The sequence below is a fragment of the Oryzias latipes genome, chromosome 21 (assembly GCF_053564925.1).
Source record: "Oryzias latipes strain Hd-rR chromosome 21, Olatipes_Hd-rR_3.1".
Lineage (NCBI taxonomy): Eukaryota > Metazoa > Chordata > Actinopteri > Beloniformes > Adrianichthyidae > Oryzias > Oryzias latipes.
The window spans coordinates 309,257-329,547 of record NC_136257.1 but is presented as its reverse complement, the minus strand read 5'-3'; the positions used below and the strand labels follow the sequence as shown (position 1 = coordinate 329,547).

The following is a 20,291-nucleotide window of genomic DNA, read 5'->3' as shown; positions in this document are numbered from 1 at the left end:
GAATGGCTGTGGAGTGAGGACTGAGAGAGGGGCGGAGACGGCGGATGTTTCAGAGGTGGAAAAAGGCCGTCCGGGTGATGCTATTTATGTGGGCAGTAAAGGAGAGAGTGCTGTCAAGGATGACACCCAGACTCTTAACTTGTGGGGAGGGAGGGATGGAGCAGTTATCATAGGAAATGGAGAAGTTAAGGAGTTTATTCAGGGTGGTCTTTGTTCCTACAAGGAGAAGTTCAGTTTTGTTGCTATTTAATTTAAGGTATTTTGCAGTGAACCAGGACTTTATTTCAAGAAGGCATTTGGAGAGGGAGGCATGTGGAAGAGTGGAGTCAGGCTTGGAGGAGAGGTAGAGCTGGGTATCATCTGCATAACAGTGAAAGTGGATGTTGTGTTTGCGGAAGATATTACCAAGGGGGAGAAGGTAAATTATGAATAGCAGGGGCCCTAGGACAGAGCCTTGGGGCACACCTGTGGAAATTGGAACTATGGGAGAGGTGAATTACTTCATTTGTATGAATTGCATGCGGCCTGAAAGATAGGACTGGAACCAGCTGAGGGGTAAGTCAGTGATGCCGATGGTTGAAAGTCTTTCCAGAAGGATGGGGTGTGAGATTGTATCAAAGGCCGCAGTCAGATCGAGTAGAAGGAGGATGGAAGCTAAACTAGAATCAGCGGCGAGTAGAAGGTTGTTAGTAATTTTAAGGAGGGCTGTTTCTGTACTGTGGAATTGACGGAAGCCAGACTGGAGTTGTTCATATAAATTATTGGAAGAGAGGTGAGTGTGGAGTTGAGAGGAGACAGATTTTTGAAGGATTTTTGCAATGAGTGGAACATTAGAGATTGGGCAGTAGTTATTGAGATTGGTGGGATCAGAACCTGATTTTTTCAGTATGGGGGTGACTGCTGCGGTTTTGAGAACAGGAAGAACAGTTCCAGTCTTAAGGGAGGCGTGAATGATGAGGGGGGATAAAGAGGGGGTGTTTCGCTAGTCTGCCGTAAAGAGAAGACTTCATCAGAGTAAACACAAATGATTCACTTGAAAGACTTGACTTTGCCAAAAAAAACACCTGTAGAAGCCAGCTCTGGAAGACGGGACTAAGATCCGCCTGTACCAGAATGATGAAAAGAGTTTGGAGCCGAATTGGAACAGGTCATGATCCAAAGCACAGTTGGTGTGGGGCATGGCTATGCATGGCATTAGAACTGGGTCACTAGTTTATTGATGGTTCCACAGAAGACAGAAGCAGCCAAATGAATCCTGAAGTCTGTAGGATGCACGTTCTGATCCTAACTAACCCTTCGCTTGCTCAAGATAAAACATTCAGCCAGATTTTAAAAGTCAAATCTAGAAGATTGTGTCGCGGTCTCAGCTTCACTGTAGCTGTGCGTGGGTGTGTGTATGTGATGTGCATGTGTGTGTGGGTGTTTGTGTATCTGGGATCAGGCACATTTTCATCCACTTCAAATTCAGTTCAATTCAATTCAATTTTATTTGTATAGCCCAAATTCACAACAACAGTCGTCTCGATGGGCTTCGTATCGGAAATTGAAAAAATTAAACATAAAATCAAAAGGATCATGAATACATAGAATTCAATAGGAAAATACTAAATTGAACTAATAAACTGACTAAGCTTTACAGGACATCCCTGCCCTTAGACCCCCCTTCACGGTCAAATGTGTCCAAACGTATTGGTGTATTTTCTGGTTAGGGATGTGTGTTTGTAAAGAGAGCGAGTGTTGTCAGGGAGCTGGTCTTGGGAGAACAATGGCAGCAGTGTCTGTCTCTGTCCTGGACAGTGTTTGCTTGGCCTCCTCAGACATGTGTGCCATCGAACCTCTGCCCTTGTCGCCCCTATTTCTGCTTCCTCACCCACGTTTCTTTTGGCAGGACCTCCCGACGGTTGCCGATGCAGATTGATGGTGAGCCCTGGATGCAGCCCCCGTGCACGGTGAGTTCCACGTCAAAGTGTTCTGAGCAACAATTGTGTTTCTGTGTGTTCTGAAGTGTGTCTGCTTTGCAGATCCATAGTCCAAAGCTCACTTCTCATCAGCCCAGTCAAAAGATTTCCCTTTTACTGACATGTAGACATTTTTAATAGTTGTCAGAGGGAAAATAAATATTCATTTTATGATAGAATTATTGATGAAACAATATTCTAACTTAATAAAGACTTCTATAGAGAAATAAACAGCTGTTACTCTGAGTCGTTCAATTGGTCAGAAGAACCGTTCTGGATCAGAAACCTTTATTTTTTCCATCTTCTTGATAATCTTCTTTTTTTCCATGTTTTTTTAATTGTTATAAGCAGGCCAATTAGACGCCTCAATAAAACCATGTGGTGCCCACGGGCCCCCACCTCGAACATTCAAAATGTTTGATTGACAGATTCTCCCAAGCTTGCTTTCAGTGGAAGGGATGTGGATTTCCAACACGCTCACTCCTGATTGGCGACAGTAGTTGCCATATAAACGTTGTAGGAATGTAATAATTAATAAATTAATCGATTTCTATTCCTACGAACCAACCAAATCGATCTGTCTGAGGCAAGTTCCTGATCAAATCAACCTAAACCGTTAAACTAATGTTTTAAAATAAAATGATTGATTGATTTCAAGCATTGTACTCAATACAGTAAGAAGATCACTCAGATTTGTCAAACTCAGTACGGAAATGATGACATGCATAGATAAAAAACAAAAAAGTCACTTAAATCACATTTGCTTAATTAAATACAGCGATCATTAAAGCGGACTCTCAGAGACTAGGATACGTGGAAAGTAGGATGAATTTTGAGGGCGGCTGGTAGATGAAGCTTGACACAAGTGGGGTTAATGACACGTTCTATGGCGTAAGGTCCGATGAACTTGGGGGCCAATTTGCGTGATGAGGCTTGGATGGGAATATTACGGGCAGATAACCAAACCTTCTGGCCAGGCTGGTAGTTGGGACTTACCCCCCTTTGGCGGTTGGCTATCTGGCAGTTGCTCTCCTTAGTGCGAAGGAGAGCCGCCCTGGTCTGCACGACACAGTTGGAGGTGGAGCTGGACCGAGGGCACTGCCAGATCCAATTCCTGGGAAGGAAACAGAGGGGGTGAGTAACCCAAGGAGGCCTCAAAGGGAGAAATGCCAGTAGCCGTGGAGGGATGGCTGTTATGGGCATACTCCACCCACACCAGGAATTTCGACCAGTCCTCTTGATTTTGGGCCGCCAGACACCTGAGAGCCGCCTCCAGTTCTTGGTTTACCCGCTCTGCCTGGCCGTTGGACTTGGGGTGGTAGCCTGACGTAAGGCTGACAGAGGCACCCAGGGCGAAACAGAAAGCCCTCCAAACCTGCGACGTGAATTGGGGACCCTGGTCCGACACAATGTCACAGGGGATGCCATGATGTCAGAAGACTTGATGGTTGAGGACGTTGGCTGTTTCCGAGGCAGAAGGGAGCTGTGGCAGAGGAATAAACTGGGCAGATTTTGAAAAATGGTCTATGACTGTCAGAATAATCGTGTGGCCTTGCGATGGTGGGAGTCCGGTGACAAAGTCAACCGCAATGTGAGACCAGGGACGGCTGGGCATGGATAATGGCAATAGTTGTCCTGAGGGTGGTCGATTGGATGTTTTAGAGCGAGCACAAGTGGTACAGGCAGCGATATACTCCCTGACATCGCGCTCCATGATGGGCCAAAAAAAACGTTGTTTGAGTAGTCTGGTGGTACGGTAGACACCCCCACGGCAAGCGATGCGGAAAGTGTGACCCCACGTGAGCACTTCTGACCTTGACGAGTCCGGTTTAAACAGGGTACCAGGGGGACAGGAGACGCCTTCAGGGGTCTCGCTTTGAGCTTGGAGAACCTTGCTTTCGACTTCCCAGGTGAGGTTGCCGATGAAACATGAAGGGGGAAGGATGTGAGAGTCAGAGTTAGAGTCGGAGGTGTTGTATTTTCGAGATAAGAGCATCCGGTTTGACGTTGCGGCTGCCGGGGCAGTAAGTGATAGTAAAATGGAAGCGATCGAAAAACAAACACCAGCGGGCCTGACGAGAATTGAGACGTTTTGCTCTATGTAGATAGGCAAGATTCTTATGGTCAGTCAATAGAGAAAATGGTTGTTCCACTCCCTCCAGCCAGTGACCCCATTGTTCTAGAGCTAACTTGATGGCCAAGAGCTCACGATTCCCAACAACGTAGTTACGTTCTGCTGGACTTAACTTCCGGGAAAAATAGGCGCATGGTTTGAGTTTACCTGTCCTTTCTTCGCGTTGTGACAAAACAGCTTCCACACCGGAGTCCGAAGCGTCTACTTCCACGATAAATTGTTTTGTTATATCCGGTTGAATGAGTATGGGAGCAGACACGAAAAGTGACTTGAGTTTCTTAAACGCGGCATCAGCCTCTGGGTTCCAGGAGTAGGTCTTGTTGACAGAGGTGAGCTGGGTGAGCGGAGCAGCTATGCTGCTGTAATTGCAGATAAACCGGCGGTAGAAGTTGGCGAACCCAAGGAATTGGGTAGATTTGGTAGAAGGCATGGCGGAGTGTAAGCAGTTAGCCATGCAATAAGTGCTCCAGTTAACGACGCGTTGAGCGCTCCAGTCAATGAGAGGAATGTGAGCTTGGAGCCAAGAAAAACCTAAGATTATAGGCGTTTGAGGACACTGGGTAACAAAAAACTGGTGGTATTCACGGTGATTACCAGAGATCAAAATAAGAACGGGACGAGTGCGCTTCGTAATGCGTGTAAGTTGTTTACCCCCCAAACCAGCAGCATTGATAGGGGTGGTATTGGTAAACACAGAAAGCGAGAGGTCCTGAACGAGATGTTGGTCGATTAAACTATGTTCAGCTCCGGAATCTACAAGGGCTTGGAGCTCAATAACCTGGTTTTGATTACTAATTTTGACAGGAACAAACAAGAACTTAGCACTAGAGGTGAGTTCAGAATTTTCCCCCTGTGGCCTGTCATCTAACAGGGGGTTCGAGAGTTTAAACGGGAGTTGCATTTAGGCCCGGCTGGCCACAATAAAAACATAAACCTTCTTCCCGTCGTCTCTGTCTTTCTTCTGAGGAAAGCTTAGCATGACCGATTTGCATAGGTTCATCATGATGGTTGGAAGATGTTTCATGGTTGGGAGGTGGAACCAACATGACAGGGGTAACGAGGTTAGCCGGTTGCGGCGGAGGCTTATGTTTATGTTCATTGTGGCGTTCACGTAAACGGGCGTCGGACCTCAGGGCGGCGGTGACTAGCTCTTCAAAAGTGTCGGCTTCAGGCTGGGAACATAGGTGGTCTTTAATTCGATCATTCAATGACTGATAGAAGATACCTTTAAGAGCGGGGTCCGGCCAACCAGCTTCAACGGCGAGAATGCGGAAGTCGATGAGATGGTCACTTACCGAGCGGTTACCTTGTTTGTGACTCAGTAACCGCCGGGTGGCTTCTTCCTGCTTTCGTGGCTGTAGACAGACATTTTCCGGGGAATAGGCGGAAACGAAAGGAGGATTGTTGCCGGAAATGGGAACTTGGGCAGCGGCTGCAGAAGAAGAAGATTGACTGGTTAAATCCATCAGGGTCTGAGTGATACTGTCGAGACGACGAAACAGGTCTTGCTGGGCTGAGGATATTTGAGTCAGTGCGTCCACTTGACGACTCAGGAGATTACCCTGCACGGCAATGGTGTGACGGAGCCCTTCCGGATCAGCTAGGTCAGGTGTATGACCAGTTTGTTCTGTCATGGTTTGACTAGGAAACAGAGTGACCCAGATGCTGAAACCCGGAAGGAGACTAAGAGGTAAGATAAGGAAGTTTAATTTGGCTGAAGGTGAGTAATGGAGTTTTTCCCAGGGAGATGAGCGTCGGCTGGCTGGAGGAGTCTTGCAGAGGGAATCCAGGAGAGCAGCCCATGGGAGCAGAGGATCACGACCAGGTGAGTATCAGAACTGGATATTCCTGAGGCAGAGCGAGAGGAGCAATTAGTGACATGAAGCATGACAACACAAGGGAACGAGACGTGGCCAGACTAAGCACCATAGGAGGAACAACGAACTGGCGTCGACTGAAGATCCACAAGATCCTTATGAAGGCAGAGGTAATGATGAGGTGAGTGAGATCAACTGGTCGTATCCAAGGCAGAGAAGGCGGGGGAAGAGGAGAGTATCTGACAGGCAACCATGACATCTTTATTGTCATTGTAGTTACCAAAAAACATCACTGGGGTTTTATCTAGGTTCAAAGATCATTTGTTGTAATCCATCCATGATTTTATTTTGTTTAACTCTGTGTTTACCACATTGATAAGTTCCCTATGATTGACTGTACAATAGAATATGTTTGTGTCATCAGCAAAAATATGAGTTTCATCAGCTTTGAAACATTGAATATATCATTTATGTAAATATTGAAAAGCAGCGGGTGTCATGGCGTCGTAGACGTAGTTTCTTCCTTGGATTGAGCTTGGTGTCTTTGAGCTGATGCAGATAATGGGGGGGGGCGACGCGAGGACGCATCGAACCGGGGAACCAGAGGGAGCGAGGCGTGGGCGCCGAGGACGGCGGAGACCAGCTTGGAGCGAGGCATGGATGCCGAGGACAGCAGGACCAGCGTGGAGCGGGGGAACCAGCGTCACCAAGGTAGGAACCTGAAGGTGAGCATAAGACGTGGTAAGTATAGAGACGAGATAAGCTTAGCTGAGACTAAAAGGCCATGCATAAGCACCGGAGTGAGTATAACAAACTGGCGCTGGATACTGGTGAGGAGCTCCCATATGAAGACCGGCAGGAAGATGAGAGATGAGGATCAGCTGGTTCCAATCAGCCAGGTGGTGAGAGCTGTAGTAGGGGGAGGTGAACTGACAGGCACCGTGACAGCGGGCCCAGAATTTATCCTTGTGGGACACCACAACTTATCTCTTTGGTTTCTGATGTATATTCATCAATCTTGACAAATTGTTTTCTTCCCGTTAAATAGCTTTTGAACCAAGTTAGCGCTATTCCTCTTATCCCAGACACTTCCAGTTTGTCAAGCAGGATGTCATGATTGACAGTCAAAAGCTTTTTTTAAGTCAGCGAAAATTCCAGCTGCATATTTCTTTTTGTCCAGAGCGTTGTGATTTCCTCCACAGAATGAGGTGGATCTGTATTCTCTAAAACCATGATATCAGCTCATTTTCATTCCCATCAGAGAGAAGGATTGAGTGTGGGGTCCCTTGAATGGTGGATTATTGTCTTTGCTGGTTTTGCGTTTTGGAACTTCCGCTGCCAACTCTGTACCCACGTTTACAAAATAGTTATTGAGGCCGTTTGCTGCTTCATTGATCATCTAACTTTGTCCCTTCTCATCAAGATTCAAGAAGATTCAAGAATATTTTTTTGTTATTGTCAGTGAAACAACAAAAATACGTTTGGAGCATCAACAACAGCCACTCAGTTCAATTCACCAAATAAATACCCAATAAATAAATAAAACCAAAGTGCAGCATCAGTACAAAAGGGGGGTCTAAGGGCAGGGATGCCAGTATAGCATAGTCAGTTTGTTAGTTCATTTAGTATTTTGCTATTGAACTCTTTGTATTCGTGATCTTTTTAAGTTCATGTTTTACTTCGAAGCCCATCGAGACGACTGTTGTTGTGATTTTGGGCTTTACAAATAAAATTGAATTGAATTGAATTGAAAAGGGAACATATCAAGGACTAAACATGAAAATAACTACAAATAAGTAAATAAGACATTCAGTGTACACAAGATCTTAAGTTAGTAGCAGCAATGCAAAGTCCAGTTTCACAGTGTGCTCAGATGAGGAGATGGGGGGGGCAGTTGCTCGGAGGGACTGTTCCGCAGCCATACAGCCTGTGGATAAAGGCTGATGCTCAGTCTGGTTGTTCTGGTCTTTATAGACCTGCACCTCCTTCCTAAGGGGAAGCAGATAGAAGAGATGGTGGGCTGGATGGTGCTGGTCGTGCAGGATGTTGTGGACTCTCTTCAGACAGCGGGTGGTGTAGAGGCTACTCATCTCTGGGAGAGTGGTCCCAATGATTTTCCCCGCTGTTTTCACCACCCATTGGAATCTCTGATCAGCCTTTGTGCAGCTGTGAAACCACACGAGTAAACCAGATGTCAGAACTCTGCTGATGGCACCGTTGTAAAAGTTCACCATCAGCTGCCTGGAGATTTTAGCCGTCTTTAGTTTCCTCAGGTGTTACATGCGTTGTTGGGCCTTGTCCACCACTGAGGCAGTGTGTGGACCCCAGGATAGGTCCTCAGTCATTGTGACCCCCAGAAATTTCAAACTGGTCACCCTCTCCATCATCTCTGTGCCAATGGAAAGTGGCTGATGGTTCTTACTGCGTCTCCTGAAGCCAACAATAATTTCCTTGGTCTTTGTCATGTTTAGGATCAGGTCGTTATCGTTGCTCCATGACGCCAAGTGTTGCACTTCTTTCCTGTAGTCTGTTTCATTATTGTTGTTGATGAGTCCAAGCACTGTAGTGTCATCAGCAAGTTTAACGATGAGGTTGGATGAAGATGATGAGCAGCAGTCATGAATAAACAGAGAGTAGAGTAGAGGGTCTCAGCACACACCCTTGGGGGGCCCCTGTATTGATTAAAACAGTGGATGAAGTGTACTTTCCTACTCTAACACTCTGTTTGCAGTTGGTTAGGAAATCTGTAGTCCAGTTGCAGTGCAGTGTTGAGCCCAAAGTGGTGTCGCTTGGCTCGAAGCTTGAATGGCTTGAATTACGTTGAAAGCTGAACTGTAGTCGACAAAAAAAAGCCATGCATAGGTGTTCTCATGCTCCAGATGCTCCAGTAACCTATGGAGCACGATGGCATCCTCAGTTGACCTGTTCTTCTTGTAAGCGAATTGATATGTGTCGAGTAATGGTGGTATTGCAGCTTTGATGTGTTTGATGACCAGTTTTTCCAGGAGCTTTGCGGGGATGGAAGTGTGCGCCGCGGGTCTGTACTCATTTAGACATGTGACCTTTGATTGCTTAGGATGGGGATTATTGTGGCAGATTTTAAGCTGATGGGGACCCATGCTGTGGAGAGCGACAAGTTGAAGATGGTGGGAAAGATGTCAGTCAACTCCGCTGCACACTCCTTCAGCACTCGGCCCAGTACGCCATCTGGCCCAGCTGGTTTCCTGGTGTTGATGTTTTGCAAAACACACCTCACCTCGTGTGTGCTCAGGACTGGGGGGGTGTCGGTAGGATGGAGGGGGGCAGGATATGATCTGTATTTTCTCTGTCAAAACGGGCATAGAAGAGGTTTCTTTCCTCAGCCAGTGTAGGAGAGTCCACTGGGGGTTGTGGTGATTTCCTCTTATAGTCCGTGATTGCCCTTATGTCCTCCCAGACCTGTCTGGGGTTTGTGGCGGAGTCTAAGATGGCTTCAATGCGCCTATTGTATTGCTGTTTTGCAGTGTTGATGCCTTTCCTTAACCCTTGTGCTATCCTATGACCCCCCCCCCCTTCCATTGAGGTGTTCTCCCTACCATGACAAAGGTGGATAAAGGTGGAAAGATTTCATGTAATCCATGGACACCAGTGAAGATCACAAATCATTGAAGAGAAAAGGTTCAGAGCTCTGCCTAGTGGGTCTAGATGACCCAACTCCCAACGTTAAAGTGCCTAGGATAGCACAAGGGTTAAAGCAGTCCTGGCTCTGCTGTATGCCTTATCATCCCCGGCTTTGAGTGCGCAGTTCCTCGCTCGAATTAGTTGTTGCACTCTGTATGTCATCCAAGGTTGTTGATTTGGAAACACATGAAGCTGTCCCCAGTTTGTTACTTTATCCACGCAGAAACAGATGGACTGTATTTGGTTCATTCCAAAACCACTTACTATGGGTGATGTCACACTCGCGTAGTCCAGTTCTTATATTCAGTCAACGGTGCTCACTAACTCCCCCCCCCCAACTATTCCACGAACCAGTTGTTCTTGAATCTATATAAAAGCTTGAGGGTCCTGCAGTATCTTAGCTGTTCCTGTTCTTTTCTGGACTGAGAGGTCTGAGGTCTTTCCAGGTATCTGTTGTAGCCACTCCTCCAGCTTGGGGGTTACTGCCCCCAGTGCTCCAATTACCACAGGCACCACTGTCACCTTCACTTTCCAGGCTTTCTCCAGTTCTTCTCTGAGTCCCTGGTATTTCTCCAGTTTCTCATGTTCCTTCTTCCTGATGTTCCCATCGCTTGGCACTGCCACACCCACCACAACGGCTTTCCTCTGTTCTTTATCCACCACTACAATGTCTGGTTGGTTCTCCATCACCATCCTATCAGTCTGGATCTGGAAGTCCCACAGGATCTTTGCTCTCTCATGCTCTACTCTTCATATTCTGCATATTCTGCATGTTCTGGAATATGAGGAACTGTGGGGCTGACATTGTTATATTTTGTTATATTCAATGACCTATAAAGAACTATATATAACTCTATAAGACAATTGGAACTGATGAAGGGGTAGATGGAGGAGGCCGTGCGCCTCACTGCGCTGAAAGCTGCTCCACTTTTGTCCTGCCTCGGCTCATTTCCCTGCTCCTTCATTCAGCCTCCTCCTCCTCACATCCTGAACCTCCGCAGTTCTTGCCGTCAACACTCACATTCCAACAATGTAATACATCTCACAGGAGGAAGTCCATTCATCCTCACAGCACGCAGAGCTTGAAGAGAGCTCTCTGTTGCCTCCAGTGTGAAGGTGACAGCGAGTCTTTTCTGTCATGAAAAAGCAGGCAGCAAAGACGATCCGTTAGTGTTTTCACTGCAGTCTAAATGTCGTTAAAAGCATTAGTCTAACTTCCTGTCAAACTGCGTTTAATATAGGGCACAATGACACAAATGAGTTCCCTTTTGCTGAGACAGAAGGACATCCTTTTACTTAATTTACCTTTGATGCCACAATTTGTTCTGGTGTTCCAGAGTGAGAATTTCATTGTTTTAGTTTCAAGAAGAAAAATTATATATTTGAAATTACTTCTAAGTTATTTGTTATGTTTTTATTGCTTGAATCAAGTGAAATGACTTCAATTAGATTTGTTTGCTGGTATTTAGAGTTTCGCATATTGTTACGGAGATTTAATCTTTTTTTTTGTGACTTTTACAGGTCAGGATAACACACAAGAACCAGGTCCCCATTTTACTGGGACCTCCCCAGAAGACCCCCTTCTTCTTCTTCTTCAAGAAGCAAAACCGCAGCTATGACTAGGACTTGTTTAAATACAGGAATACAGGAATGCAAGCAAGCATGTGCAAACCCACCTGGGCTGCTGCTGGTGGAGCAGCTCCTTCAGACGAGCTGGTTCCTCCACTTTCTGAAATGGCATCTCTTACAAAGGAACCTCAAACTTTTTTTTGGACTTCTGCAAAGTCCAAGGGGCTACCCAGGGCTACCCCCGCCACCCCCCATCCCGCACATTCATACACACACATAGGGCAGTTTAACAATGGAGTTGAATGGAGCCTTGTGTGGCAAGCCACTAAGCTCCTGCTTCTGAATGAATTATGAAACAGCGTTCACTCACAGGCACCCCCACAGGCTCACAACCCGCAACAGACGACACGTCTCATCCATTATTGACCTGCTCTGTTTGCAAGGCTGATAGTGGGGGCATGAGTCAACACAAATACAAACACAAATACACTACAATACTAAATGCCGGTGGGTGGAGTTTGCTGGAGTTTCAGTTTTTTCTCTGCTCCAACATTAAAGTTCAACATGAACTACATCCAGTGACGGTTGTGGTGCAAAACAACTGCAGTAAGTAGAGGATGTTGTGCGTAGAAGCTACAAGACTGTTTCATTTATAGTTTTTAGCTCTGCAGTACATAGCTGTGGCAGAATGTAACTGTTGCAGTATGCAGTGGTTTCAAAATTCAGCAGTTGTCGTATGCCGCTGTGGCGGTATGCAACGGTTGGAGTATGCAGCGGTTGGAATATGCAGCGGTTGGAGCATGCAGTGGTTAGAGTATGCAGCGGTTTCGGTATGCAGCGGTTGCGGTATGCAGCGGTTGGAATATGCAGCAGTTGGAGTATGCAGTGGTTAGAGTATGCAGCGGTTGCGGTATGCAGCGGTTGGAATATGCAGCGGTTGGAGTATGCAGCGGTTGCGGTATGCAGCGGTTGGAATATGCAGCGGTTGGAGTATGTAGCGGTTGCGGTATGCAGCGGTTGGAATATGCAGCGGTTGGAGTATGCAGCGGTTAGAGTATGCAGCGGTTTCGGTATGCAGTGGTTAGAGTATGCAGCGGTTTCGGTATGCAGTGGTTGCGGTATGCAGCGGTTGGAATATGCAGCGGTTGGAGTATGCAGTGGTTAGAGTATGCAGCGGTTTCGGTATGCAGCGGTTGCGGTATGCAGCGGTTGCGGTATGCAGCGGTTGCGGTATGCAGCGGTTGGAATATGCAGCGGTTGGAGTATGCAGCGGTTGGAATATGCAGCAGTTGGAGTATGCAGTGGTTAGAGTATGCAGCGGTTGCGGTATGCAGCGGTTGGAATATGCAGCGGTTGGAGTATGCAGCGGTTGCGGTATGCAGCGGTTGGAATATGCAGCGGTTGGAGTATGTAGCGGTTGCGGTATGCAGCGGTTGGAATATGCAGCGGTTGGAGTATGCAGCGGTTAGAGTATGCAGCGGTTTCGGTATGCAGTGGTTAGAGTATGCAGCGGTTTCGGTATGCAGTGGTTGCGGTATGCAGCGGTTGGAATATGCAGCGGTTGGAGTATGCAGTGGTTAGAGTATGCAGCGGTTTCGGTATGCAGCGGTTGCGGTATGCAGCGGTTGCGGTATGCAGCGGTTGCGGTATGCAGCGGTTGGAATATGCAGCGGTTGGAGTATGCAGCGGTTGGAATATGCAGCGGTTGGAGTATGCAGTGGTTAGAGTATGCAGCGGTTTCGGTATGCAGCGGTTGCGGTATGCAGCCGTTGCGGTATGCAGCGGTTGCGGTATGCAGCGGTTGCGGTATGCAGCGGTTGGAGTATGCAGTGGTTAGAGTATGCAGCGGTTTCGGTATGCAGCGGTTGCGGTATGCAGCGGTTGGAATATGCAGCAGTTGGAGTATGCAGTGGTTAGAGTATGCAGCGGTTGCGGTATGCAGCGGTTGGAATATGCAGCGGTTGGAGTATGCAGCGGTTGCGGTATGCAGCGGTTGGAATATGCAGCGGTTGGAGTATGTAGCGGTTGCGGTATGCAGCGGTTGGAATATGCAGCGGTTGGAGTATGCAGCGGTTAGAGTATGCAGCGGTTTCGGTATGTAGTGGTTAGAGTATGCAGCGGTTTCGGTATGCAGTGGTTGCGGTATGCAGCGGTTGGAATATGCAGCGGTTGGAGTATGCAGTGGTTAGAGTATGCAGCGGTTTCGGTATGCAGCGGTTGCGGTATGCAGCGGTTGCGGTATGCAGCGGTTGCGGTATGCAGCGGTTGGAATATGCAGCGGTTGGAGTATGCAGCGGTTGGAATATGCAGCGGTTGGAGTATGCAGTGGTTAGAGTATGCAGCGGTTTCGGTATGCAGCGGTTGCGGTATGCAGCGGTTGCGGTATGCAGCGGTTGCGGTATGCAGCGGTTGGAGTATGCAGTGGTTAGAGTATGCAGCGGTTTCGGTATGCAGCGGTTGGAATATGCAGCGGTTGGAGTATGCAGTGGTTAGAGTATGCAGCGGTTTCGGTATGCAGCGGTTGCGGTATGTAACGGTTGCCGTATGCAGCGGTTGGAGTATGCAGCCGTTGGAATATGCAGCGGTTGGAGTATGCAGCGGTTAGAGTATGCAGCGGTTGGAGTATGCAGCCGTTGCGGTATGCAGTGGTTGGAGTATGCAGTGGTTGGAGTATGCAGTGGTTGGAGTATGCAGCGGTTGGAATATGCAGCGGTTGGAGTATGCAGCGGTTAGAGTATGCAGCGGTTGCGGTATGCAGCGGTTGCGGTATGCAGCGGTTGGAATACGCAGCGGTTGGAGTATGCAGTGGTTGGAGTATGCAGTGGTTAGAGTATGCAGCGGTTTCGGTATGCAGCGGTTGCGGTATGCAGCGGTTGCGGTATGCAGCGGTTGGAGTATGCAGCGGTTGCGGTATGCAGCGGTTGGAATATGCAGCGGTTGGAGTATGCAGTGGTTGTGGTATGCAGCGGTTGGAATATGCAGCGGTTGGAGTATGCAGCGGTTAGAGTATGCAGCGGTTGGAGTATGCAGCCGTTGCGGTATGCAGTGGTTGGAGTATGTAGCGGTTGCGGTATGCAGCGGTTGGAATATGCAGCGGTTGGAGTATGCAGCGGTTAGAGTATGCAGCGGTTTCGGTATGCAGTGGTTAGAGTATGCAGCGGTTTCGGTATGCAGTGGTTGCGGTATGCAGCGGTTGGAATATGCAGCGGTTGGAGTATGCAGTGGTTAGAGTATGCAGCGGTTTCGGTATGCAGCGGTTGCGGTATGCAGCGGTTGCGGTATGCAGCGGTTGCGGTATGCAGCGGTTGGAATATGCAGCGGTTGGAGTATGCAGCGGTTGGAATATGCAGCAGTTGGAGTATGCAGTGGTTAGAGTATGCAGCGGTTGCGGTATGCAGCGGTTGGAATATGCAGCGGTTGGAGTATGCAGCGGTTGCGGTATGCAGCGGTTGGAATATGCAGCGGTTGGAGTATGTAGCGGTTGCGGTATGCAGCGGTTGGAATATGCAGCGGTTGGAGTATGCAGCGGTTAGAGTATGCAGCGGTTTCGGTATGCAGTGGTTAGAGTATGCAGCGGTTTCGGTATGCAGTGGTTGCGGTATGCAGCGGTTGGAATATGCAGCGGTTGGAGTATGCAGTGGTTAGAGTATGCAGCGGTTTCGGTATGCAGCGGTTGCGGTATGCAGCGGTTGCGGTATGCAGCGGTTGCGGTATGCAGCGGTTGGAATATGCAGCGGTTGGAGTATGCAGCGGTTGGAATATGCAGCGGTTGGAGTATGCAGTGGTTAGAGTATGCAGCGGTTTCGGTATGCAGCGGTTGCGGTATGCAGCCGTTGCGGTATGCAGCGGTTGCGGTATGCAGCGGTTGCGGTATGCAGCGGTTGGAGTATGCAGTGGTTAGAGTATGCAGCGGTTTCGGTATGCAGCGGTTGCGGTATGCAGCGGTTGGAATATGCAGCAGTTGGAGTATGCAGTGGTTAGAGTATGCAGCGGTTGCGGTATGCAGCGGTTGGAATATGCAGCGGTTGGAGTATGCAGCGGTTGCGGTATGCAGCGGTTGGAATATGCAGCGGTTGGAGTATGTAGCGGTTGCGGTATGCAGCGGTTGGAATATGCAGCGGTTGGAGTATGCAGCGGTTAGAGTATGCAGCGGTTTCGGTATGTAGTGGTTAGAGTATGCAGCGGTTTCGGTATGCAGTGGTTGCGGTATGCAGCGGTTGGAATATGCAGCGGTTGGAGTATGCAGTGGTTAGAGTATGCAGCGGTTTCGGTATGCAGCGGTTGCGGTATGCAGCGGTTGCGGTATGCAGCGGTTGCGGTATGCAGCGGTTGGAATATGCAGCGGTTGGAGTATGCAGCGGTTGGAATATGCAGCGGTTGGAGTATGCAGTGGTTAGAGTATGCAGCGGTTTCGGTATGCAGCGGTTGCGGTATGCAGCGGTTGCGGTATGCAGCGGTTGCGGTATGCAGCGGTTGGAGTATGCAGTGGTTAGAGTATGCAGCGGTTTCGGTATGCAGCGGTTGGAATATGCAGCGGTTGGAGTATGCAGTGGTTAGAGTATGCAGCGGTTTCGGTATGCAGCGGTTGCGGTATGTAACGGTTGCCGTATGCAGCGGTTGGAGTATGCAGCCGTTGGAATATGCAGCGGTTGGAGTATGCAGCGGTTAGAGTATGCAGCGGTTGGAGTATGCAGCCGTTGCGGTATGCAGTGGTTGGAGTATGCAGTGGTTGGAGTATGCAGTGGTTGGAGTATGCAGCGGTTGGAATATGCAGCGGTTGGAGTATGCAGCGGTTAGAGTATGCAGCGGTTGCGGTATGCAGCGGTTGCGGTATGCAGCGGTTGGAATACGCAGCGGTTGGAGTATGCAGTGGTTGGAGTATGCAGTGGTTAGAGTATGCAGCGGTTTCGGTATGCAGCGGTTGCGGTATGCAGCGGTTGCGGTATGCAGCGGTTGGAGTATGCAGCGGTTGCGGTATGCAGCGGTTGGAATATGCAGCGGTTGGAGTATGCAGTGGTTGTGGTATGCAGCGGTTGGAATATGCAGCGGTTGGAGTATGCAGCGGTTAGAGTATGCAGCGGTTGGAGTATGCAGCCGTTGCGGTATGCAGTGGTTGGAGTATGCAGTGGTTGGAGTATGCAGTGGTTGGAGTATGCAGCGGTTGCGGTATGCAGCGGTTGCGGTATGCAGCGGTTGGAATACGCAGCGGTTGGAGTATGCAGCGGTTGGAATATGCAGCGGTTGGAATATGCAGCGGTTGGAGTATGCAGCGGTTAGAGTATGCAGCGGTTTCGGTATGCAGCGGTTGCGGTATGCAGCGGTTAGAGTATGCAGCGGTTGGAGTATGCAGCCGTTGCGGTATGCAGCGGTTGGAATATGCAGCGGTTGGAGTATGCAGTGGTTGTGGTATGCAGCGGTTGGAATATGCAGCGGTTGGAGTATGCAGTGGTTAGAGTATGCAGCGGTTTCGGTATGCAGCGGTTGGAATATGCAGCGGTTGGAGTATGCAGTGGTTAGAGTATGCAGCGGTTGCGGTATGCAGCGGTTGGAATATGCAGCGGTTGGAGTATGCAGCGGTTGCGGTATGCAGCGGTTGGAATATGCAGCGGTTGGAGTATGCAGCGGTTGCGGTATGCAGCGGTTGGAATATGCAGCGGTTGGAGTATGCAGTGGTTGTGGTATGCAGCGGTTGGAATATGCAGCGGTTGGAGTATGCAGTGGTTAGAGTATGCAGCGGTTGCGGTATGCAGCGGTTGGAATATGCAGCGGTTGGAGTATGCAGCGGTTGCGGTATGCAGCGGTTGGAATATGCAGCGGTTGGAGTATGTAGCGGTTGCGGTATGCAGCGGTTGGAATATGCAGCGGTTGGAGTATGCAGCGGTTAGAGTATGCAGCGGTTTCGGTATGCAGCGGTTAGAGTAAGCAGCGGTTGCGGTATGTAGCGGTTGCCGTATGCAGCGGTTGGAGTATGCAGCGGTTGCGGTATGTAGCGGTTGCCGTATGCAGCGGTTGGAGTATGCAGCGGTTGCGGTATGTAGCGGTTGCCGTATGCAGCGGTTGGAATATGCAGCGGTTTCGGTATACAGCGGTTAGAGTAAGCAGCGGTTGCGGTATGTAGCGGTTGCCGTATGCAGCGGTTGGAGTATGCAGCGGTTGCGGTATGTAGCGGTTGCCGTATGCAGCGGTTGGAGTATGCAGCGGTTGCGGTATGTAGCGGTTGCCGTATGCAGCGGTTGGAGTATGCAGCGGTTAGAGTATGCAGCGGCTGCAGGAGCTTAGAGTGAGCTCTGTTCCAAACTCACAGAACTATTGCTTTTGTCTGCTTAGACATATGGTTAGAAAGGCAGTGTCTCCAAATTTGTTTGTTCATCAAAACTTGTGAGCTTCGAAACCCATAAACAATCATATTTAGTATGTTCGTCTAATTTATAAACTAAAACATGTTTTCATAAATATCACTCAAATAAAATGACTCATATTGAATACAAACATGTTTTTACTAAAATTAGAAAACAATTTGCTATACAACAAATGAAAATTTGACTAGTTTTCCATTTTTATTTTTTTAAATCAAATCTTTCCCTCTCTGAGAAATGTGACTTTTGACATTTTATTTAAAATTTGAAGCTATCTGTTTATGGGTTTAGCTTTGTCTCTCCCTCAAAGGCTTCTTGTAGGCTTGATCTAAACTGTACCTGGTTCAGATAAACCGTACTTGGTTCATATAAATGGTACCCGTTCAGATAAGCTGTTCTTAGTTCAGATCAGGGGTCGGCAACCGGCAGCTCAAGAGCCGCATGCGGCTCTTTCATGCCTGTGCTGCGGTTCTCTATGGTTTAGTAAAATAACTATCATGTTCTCAGATTGTCATGGAGCCTTTAACACCGTCAGGTAGCGCGAGCCTGCAGAACGAAGAGAGCAGCGTGAACGCGCGAAAGAAGCGTGTCTGCAGCTGTGAACGCCGACTAGAGTCTGTTATGGGATGGAAAGTTTTTCTGGAAAGACAGTCAGTGGCGATCTCGTAGGGGGCACATTAGCCCCCTACGAGATTTTTTTCTATAAGACTAAAATATTTGCATTAGGGCGCCCCCACTATCCTGTCACCTTGCTGCTTCGATGTTGCGCTGTCTGTGTAGAACACGCTGCAGGGTTCATTTGAAGATAGTTGTATAGCCGCAGTCAGCGACACGCGTCCGTGCTGTAACCTGGAACCGGAAGAAATAAGGAATTGACAAAGCCTTTTGCATAAGAGGTGAAACATCTTCAACTTTAAAAAAAAAAAACAAGTCAAGCTTTAAACCTACTACTATGATGGAATCTACCTGGATGAATGAGAGTCTTCATAGACACATCTCACTTATCTTAACTCTGGGTGTTTGACAGACGGAAAAGTCTATTCTAGGTTGTGGAAAATGGACAAAAGAACAAAGGAAACATCACGCTCATAAAGAATAAAAATAATTAAAATGAACAATTAAATAAATATCCTGACAGCATTTTGAATCAATACAAGTATTGCTAAATGAACTATCACAATATATCGGCAAAAACATTTTCTCTAACACACCTAATGTTGCGGCTCCCTGTGCTTTCATCTCAGTGGGAAACTGATCCAAATGGCTCTTTGACTCTTTGAGAGGTACAGGTTGCCGACCCCTGGTTCAGATCAATGATACCTGGTACAGATAAACAGTTCTTGGTTTAGATCAACAGTTCTTGCTTCAGATAAACAGTTTTGGTTCAGATAAATGGTACCTGGTTCAGATAAACAGCTCTTGGTTCACATTAATAGTTCTTTTTTCAAATAAATTGTACCTGGTTCAGAAAAGCAGTTCTTGGTTTAGATAAACAGTTCTTAGTTCAGATAAACAGGTCTTGGTTTAGATAAACAGTTCTTGGTTCAAATAAATAGTTCTTGGTTCAAAACAAATGTGCCTGGTTGAGATGTAGCGTTGTGTCCATCTTTGTGGCCTCTAGTCTTCTATCTGCTGTACAAGAGGCTCCCACCTTCTAGTCTAGTATGAAAACTATTCTAGAATGAGTCAGTTTATAGTGCTCTGCTGGTTACCACCCTGTCGGTAGTTTCTGGGCCTTGACTTTCAGATGACATTCGTGTCAGTGCAAAGAGTAAAAAGTGTTTTTATTCATCACAAAAGAACCAGATTCATTCATCTTTGTCAGGGCATTAACTTCCTGCTTCCTGCGGTGAGTCCCTCGCAAGCTTTCACCAAACTGAACAGGAAAAAGTGAGCAGACAAAGGTGTTCATAAACCCTGTATCCAAAGTGATCCCTACTGATGTTCCCAGACTGTGTATGTATATGTCTGAATGGTATTGATCACATAAACTGTTCACACTAATGTTTTCTTGAAGTGTCTTTTTTTTCCAAGTGATGCAGCACCCCTTTCCACTTCCTACTACCATGTAACTCCCTAAATGTGCACAAGTCCTTTAACCCTTGTCCTTTCTTAGATGACCCCCCCCTTCCATAGACGTGTTCTCCCTACCATGACAAAGGTGGATAAAGGTGGAAAGATTTCATGGAATTCATGGACACCAGTGAAGATCACAAATCATTGTAGAAAAAAGGTTCAGAGCACTGTCTAGTGGGTCTAGATGACCCACCTCCCAATGTTAAAGTGCCTAGGATAGAACAAGGGTTACATTATCATGGCAGCTGTTGAAAGACTGAGTTCGTGAAAAATGTGACATTGAAAAGAAACTAGTTTTCTGCGGTCCCAAAAACTGCACAATTATCAGACAGCGGAGGACTGTGTCATCATGTCGCCTTCTCAAAGAGTGGAAGGAACTTGGATCACCACGTGAAACTTGTTGGTGTACCAAACACAACAAAGTAATGTGTAATACAGCTGAGATCAACTGGACCGTAAGCTGGTCACACAAAACTGTAAAAAAGTCCAAATAAGTCATGGTTTTCATTGGGAGCCACTCTGATTGATTTTCCTCAAATGTTGGTCATGTGTCGCCGACATTTGAGCTAAAATGAAACTGCAGTTTGCAAACATGTTTCACCACTAGAGCATCTCCACCTCTCCTTCTCACAGTTCATACATGTGACCATAAGCCTCAAGAGTATTGTTTACCCATTACATACATACTTTTCTTATGTACTGAAATGCAGCCGAAGGATTT

At 47.6% G+C, this 20,291-nt stretch overlaps 1 protein-coding gene across 5 annotated transcripts in view; it reads left to right on the top strand.

The window, feature by feature from the left end:
- The window catches only part of dgkg (diacylglycerol kinase, gamma), a 208,322-nt gene extending 188,824 nt beyond the window's left edge, over positions 1–19,498 (top strand). For 2 of the 5 annotated variants that reach the window (XM_078939829.1, XM_078939828.1), the window contains 2 exons: positions 1,889–1,949; positions 11,091–19,498. In XM_078939829.1, the coding sequence (XP_078795955.1) occupies positions 1,889–1,949; positions 11,091–11,100 (71 nt within the window). In that variant the 3' untranslated portion in view covers positions 11,101–19,498. Of the gene's footprint in view, positions 1–1,888; positions 1,950–5,835; positions 6,621–11,090 lie in introns of those variants that run through there. The other 3 variants (XR_013652859.1, XM_078939827.1, XM_078939826.1) reach the window with 3 other exon arrangements.
- The last annotated feature ends 793 nt before the right edge of the window (positions 19,499–20,291 follow it).